Source organism: Haliaeetus leucocephalus, unplaced genomic scaffold (assembly GCF_000737465.1).
Source record: "Haliaeetus leucocephalus isolate CR32 unplaced genomic scaffold, Haliaeetus_leucocephalus-4.0 Scaffold227, whole genome shotgun sequence".
Classification (NCBI taxonomy): domain Eukaryota; kingdom Metazoa; phylum Chordata; class Aves; order Accipitriformes; family Accipitridae; genus Haliaeetus; species Haliaeetus leucocephalus.
This window is the reverse complement of record NW_010972663.1, coordinates 526623-532004: the sequence shown is the minus strand read 5'-3', so window position 1 is coordinate 532004 and position 5382 is coordinate 526623. Positions and strand designations below refer to the sequence as shown.

Sequence of the window (5382 nt, the reverse complement as noted above, 5' to 3'; positions counted from 1 at the left end):
TAGAGCTGGGCCAGGGCGTCGAAGGGTTCCGGCTCGGCGGCGAAGAGGGCGAAGGTGTCTTCTGGGGGGGGGGGAGGGGGCTTAGGGGGGCTCTGGGGGGTCCTCCTGACCCCCCAGCACCCTCCTGGGGTGACACCAGGGTGGGGGGGGGAACACTCTCAGGGTTGTGGGGGTCCCCCCAGGGCTGCTCCCAAGCCTGGAGGTGACCCTGGGGCTGTGAGGGTTTTGGGGACACCTCCTATGTCTGGGGGTGACCCTGGGAGTCCCCAGGGGCCTCTCCCAACCCCAGAGGTGACCTGGAGATGTCTCCCACCCTTGCGGGGAGGGCGCTCTTCTGACCCCAGGTCAGGGTACGGGTGCCACCGTGTCCCCCTTCCCGGGACCCACCTGCCACCGGCAAGGGCGTGAAGTGATCCATGTATCCTGGCGGCTTCTTCCTCCTCTTGGCTTCGATCCCGTATGGATCTGCAGGGCCAGGGAGGGGACACAGGGTGAGGGGAGCATCACAGCATGGGAAAGGGGAGGGGGTGTGTGTCCCCGATATTGGGGTGACCCCCCCAATGAAGGCTTCACCCCTTCACAGGGTGTCCCTGCCAGCACCCACCTGCGCCCGAGAGCTCCTCCAGGACGTCAGGCATCCCCCGCTTCCGCTTCACGTTCACCCCGTAGGCATCTGTGGGGAGGGGACATGGTGGGGGGGCTGTGAGTGCCAGGGTGTCCCCCCATCCCTTGGCCCTTGGTCTCACCCCATTAGCTTTCCCCAGCCTGGAGAGACCCGTCCGCATCCCGCAAACTTTGTCCCTGTCCCAGGGGGGCTGTCCCCATCCCGGGGTCCTGTCCCCACTCTGTGTCCCCATCCTTCAAGCCTTGTCCCCATCCTGGGGACCTGTCCCCAATCCCATGGGGTATCATTGACATCTCGGCAGGGTGTCCCCAGTTCCCCTCACCCCACTCTTGAGTGGCCCATCCCCATCCCAGGGGGGCTGTCCCCATCCCGGGGCCACATCCCAACCCCAGGGGATCCTGTTGTCCCCCTCCCAGGGCGCGTGGCCGTGCGGGTACCATGGTCCTTGGGCAGGTAGGTGAAGCGGAAGGACTCGCTGCAGACGCTGTCAGTGAGCCGTTGCAGGAAGACCTCTACCTCCACGGGCTCGGCCAGCTCCAGGTGCTGGTAGGGCGGCGTCTTGAAGACGATGGCGACCTGGCGGTGCACGTCGGCCTGCGAGAAGTCCGCCCGCGCCTCCCACGTCTCCTTCCGGAAAACCACTGCGATGTCCTCTGTAGGGATTTGCAGAGTACACACACCGGTCAGTGAGGCAGTGGTGGGTCCCGTCTCTAGCCCTCAAAGGCGCCTATCGACACTTGGGGTCCCCCCTCCAGCACCCTGAGGTCCCCTCTCCTGCACCCCGGTCCCCCCTTCCTGCCCTCTACACTTCCAAAAACCACCCAAGATCCTCCCATCATGATTTGAGGGTCCTCCCCCTCCAGCCCAGGGACCCTTCCCCTACAGCAGAGGGGCTGGGGGGTTGCAGGACTCCCTTGGTCCCCCCTCCAGCACCCAAGGAGCGTTTAGGAGCCCAGGGGAAGTGGTATCTCCCAGCTCCCAATCCCACTTGGACCCATACCCAAAAGTTTCCAGCTGCTCTGGCATTCATCACCCTCCTTCACCCCCACCTTGGCTTCTTTTGGGGGGTAATTTGGCCCCCAAAGATGCCCTCAGGGTCAGAGGGCTCCCAGCTCACCCCTGGTACCTTTCTGGACTTTGTCGCAGAGCAGGTAGAGCTCCTCGCCACCCGTGCAAGGACCACTCTCCTTGTTCATCCGGCAGATCCGCAGCTCTGAGGTGTTGGTGGACTCTGTGGACAGCATCACAGCTCAGGCTGTGAGCCGGCAAGGTGGCTCCCAAACCGCCCAGGTATTGCACCGGGCATTGGACTGGGACAGAACACCAGGACCAGGCTCAGGCACTGGGAACATTCCCATTGGCATCATCTCTTTCCAACCAGCCCTCGCACAGGGTTCTAGCTCTGTGGGATGCAGGTGACCATCCCACCCCAGGCATGAGAGGACAAATCCCCACCGGCCACATGGGACCAACCCTACCCAAACCCTGCAGCCTGAGCTGGGCCCCAGTGAGGAACCGGTGGTGCAACCTCATCACCTGCCCCATCCCAGAACCAGATGCTGGAACAGGCATTGTTTGGGGGGTGGGGAGGGCGGGGGGGAGGGATATGATGTCCTCCCCACCACCACGTACTCTTGTCGAAGATGGGCTCTGAGAGCACTGGGCTGAGGTGCCGTGTCTGCCCAGAGCTGTCCTTGTAGGAGGCCTGGAAGCAGATCCTCACCACGTTCATGTCCACCTCCTGATGGTTCTTGAGGGAACCGGCTGGGGGAGAGGAGAGGATGGTCAGTGGCCCCCCCAGGATCCAGATCCCCCACAGCAATAGCATCTCAGTCCCCAGGAATGGCTCCACTTGAGCCCCCCCCGCCAACCTTTGAAGGGGTCAATGCCCAACTGCAGCTTCTTCTCTATTGCCGCCTCGATCTCCTTCTTCTTCACGCACTGGATGCCCAGGTTGCTAAAGCTGCCGGGGAGCAGACACATGCTGGGAAGGCGGCTCCCCCCATCCAAAACCCCAGGGGACCCAGGTGTCCTGCCCCTCCCAGCCTCCCACTGACCAGGGAACCCCCTTAAAAAACAGCCTTCGTCCTGCCAGCGCCGACTTCAGCGTAAGCCGATGCCATTGTCTCGGTCCGAGGTCCCTGCCCCGGCCTGGCGCAGCTCTCTGCTGGCGGCAGGACTCGTCCTGACATGGCGTACCTGTGCTTGGGGTTGGTCTGGGGCTTGAGGACGACCTCGCAGAGCCCGTTGCTGCAGTCCTTGCCCACCAGGCCGTGGGGGTGGACGCGGTAGGGCCAGTCCTTCCACACCAAGCATGCTGTCACCTTCACCTCAGGGATCGTGTGGCAGTTCACCAGCTGGGGAGACACGAGCTGTCAGCGTGACCCCGGGTACATTGACACCGGGGGGGGACACCCCCTGCCCAGAGACACAGCAGGGGGGAAAGCATCCCAGCAGGGGCTCCAGCACCCACTGGAGTCTGACCACCCCCCCCCCCACCATGGGGCCCTGGCACCACCCCACAGGGATCAGGCACCTTCTAGCACCCAGCTGGCACCCACCACCCTGGGGAGACACTAGTCCAATTGTAGTCCCAATTTTGGTCCCTGTCCCAGTCCAGTCCCAGTCCCAATTCTAGTCCCAGTTCCAGTTCCAGTCGCTGTCCCTGTCCCCATCCAGTTCCCAGTCCCAATCCCTATACCTGTCCAGTTCCCAGCCCCAATCCCGGTCCCATCTCAGTTCCACTCTCAGTCCCAATCCCACTACTGGTCCCAGTCCCAGTCTCAGTCTAGTTCCAGTCGCAGTCCCAATTCCAGTCCCCATTGAGTTCCCAGCCCCAATTCCAGTCCCAGTCCCTGTCCCGTCTCAGTGCCAATCTCAGTTCCAATCCCAGTGCTGGTCAATCCCAGTCCACTCTAGTCCCAGTCCCATTCCCAGTCCCAATCCTGGTCCTCCCAACATGGGAGGCCCTTATGCTCAAGGATGGGCACAAAGCACCCCAAAACCCATGGCCTCCTGCATCCCCCTGGCACTCACAGGGCTCTGTCAGCCCCCCAGCACCCTTCTACCACCCCCAAACCTCAGCCCTCCCACCCTGGCCTGCCTCTGAGCAGGGCATCGGCCACGCGGCGCGCTCACCTCAATGGCTGGCAGGGTCTTGCTGGCGTCCGTGCTGCTCTCACCAAGGATGCTGCCAGCCGAGCGGCCCTCGCACTCGTAGCGAAAGCGCATGCCCCGCTGCTTGGGCTGCTCTGTGATCACCAATTTGGGTGGCTCCAGCAGCTCTTCCAGCTGCTCTTTGCCGTGTCCGGCAGCTGGAGACCACCGGTGCCGCCCGCCGATGCTCGTTGTTCCCCGCGGCACCAGCTTGGGTGATAGCGAGAGGGTGCTGAGGCTTTGGGCGAGCTGCGGGGACCGTGTGTCGGCCGGCAGCACCGGGGCACCATAGGGTGCCAAGCCGGCCGCCAGCGGGCAGGACTCAGCTGGGTGCAGCGGCCGGGTGGCCACTACAGGGTTGGAGCCACGGGCCACCAGCTTGGCCGAGCCTTTGGGCAACACTTTTGGCAAGATGGGGGCCGGATCCAGCTGGAAACCATCCTCCTTCATGACTTCTTCGATGATCTCTGTGGGATGAGGAAGGCGTTAGGGCAGCCCTGAGACAGGGAGGACCCCAAGACCCCGGTGAGACCCTCTGGGCTTGCTGTGCCCCCCCCCGTTTGCCCTGAGCCAGAGCAGGGGACAGAAATGGCCAGATCCTGCCTCATTTCCACCCAAAAATGCCTCCTTTGTGCTCAGGGCAGAGAATGTAGCAGCCGTCGGGGGGGGATAAGATGCCCCATCCCCGTCCCTGAACCCCATGGTGTCCCTGTGGTGGGGTTCACTGCTTCACGGCACACAGCTCTGCACCCCAAATCCCACTCACGGCCCCGGAGAGGATGGATTTGGCACGTCCAGGCACGCAGAGCAAGGGGACCCCCATCACTGGCTCCATCACCTGAGGTTCCAGGATCCTGCTCTGGCCGAAGCGCCCCGAAAACGTGTGGCAAAACTTACCGGCTGCCTGCGTACCCCTGGGTCCACTCACCTAAATCATCTGCAAAGGCAAACCCCCCACCATGAGTCTCCCTCCAGCACCTCCCTGACCCTTGGGGGGCCTTGAGGAGACCCCCCCAGCCTGCCAGGGCCAAACTGGGGTCACCTCTGGTTCCAGGGTCCCAGCCCCAAGGTCTGTGACCGGGAAGGGACAAGGGGATCCAGGATGGGGGGGTATCTTACCGGTCACGGGTGCAGCGTGTGCCATAGCCAGGCTGGGATCCTGCAGGGCAGCTCCTGGGGGGGGGACACACGACCGTCACTCCACAGCAAGACTTGGTGGGGGAAGCACAGGGTTGCTGCCCCCCTCCCAGTGATCAAGGCTCCCCCAGAAAAGGGATTGGGGGATCCCCGGGATCGTGCCCGCCCCCCTCGACAAAAACGAGGGGATCCCCAGGACTAGGATCCACCCAAAGCAGGGATCTGCCCCGCCCCAGCCAGGATCAGGGGGTCCCCAGGACCATGACACCCCCCCGAAGGAGCTGTCAGGGGATCCCCAAGAAACCCCCCCTCCCAACAAGTACCTGCCCCCCTCCAACCCCCCCAGGGCAGGAACCCGGGGGTCCCCAAGACACCCCCCCCGGCGGGACAGGGATCGGGGGTCCCCCGGCTCACTCCCCCCAGAAGGGACCAGGACCCTTCCGCCGCAGACCCCAATACCTTAG

The 5382-nt window shown here is 63.8% G+C and overlaps 1 protein-coding gene across 1 annotated transcript in view; it reads right to left on the bottom strand.

Annotated features, from left to right (window-relative positions):
- Positions 1-4949, bottom strand: part of RELB (v-rel avian reticuloendotheliosis viral oncogene homolog B) — a 6698-nt gene extending 1749 nt beyond the window's left edge. The window contains exons 1-11 of the mRNA XM_010567204.1: positions 4901-4949; positions 4710-4718; positions 3764-4248; positions 2825-2982; positions 2497-2588; positions 2258-2389; positions 1752-1856; positions 1063-1278; positions 605-673; positions 388-465; positions 7-61 (exon numbers count right to left, since the gene is read on the bottom strand). Of these exons, the coding sequence (XP_010565506.1) occupies positions 7-61; positions 388-465; positions 605-673; positions 1063-1278; positions 1752-1856; positions 2258-2389; positions 2497-2588; positions 2825-2982; positions 3764-4248; positions 4710-4718; positions 4901-4925 (1424 nt within the window). The 5' untranslated portion in view covers positions 4926-4949. The remainder of the gene's footprint in view (positions 1-6; positions 62-387; positions 466-604; positions 674-1062; positions 1279-1751; positions 1857-2257; positions 2390-2496; positions 2589-2824; positions 2983-3763; positions 4249-4709; positions 4719-4900) is intronic.
- Between the last annotated feature and the right edge of the window lie 433 nt (positions 4950-5382).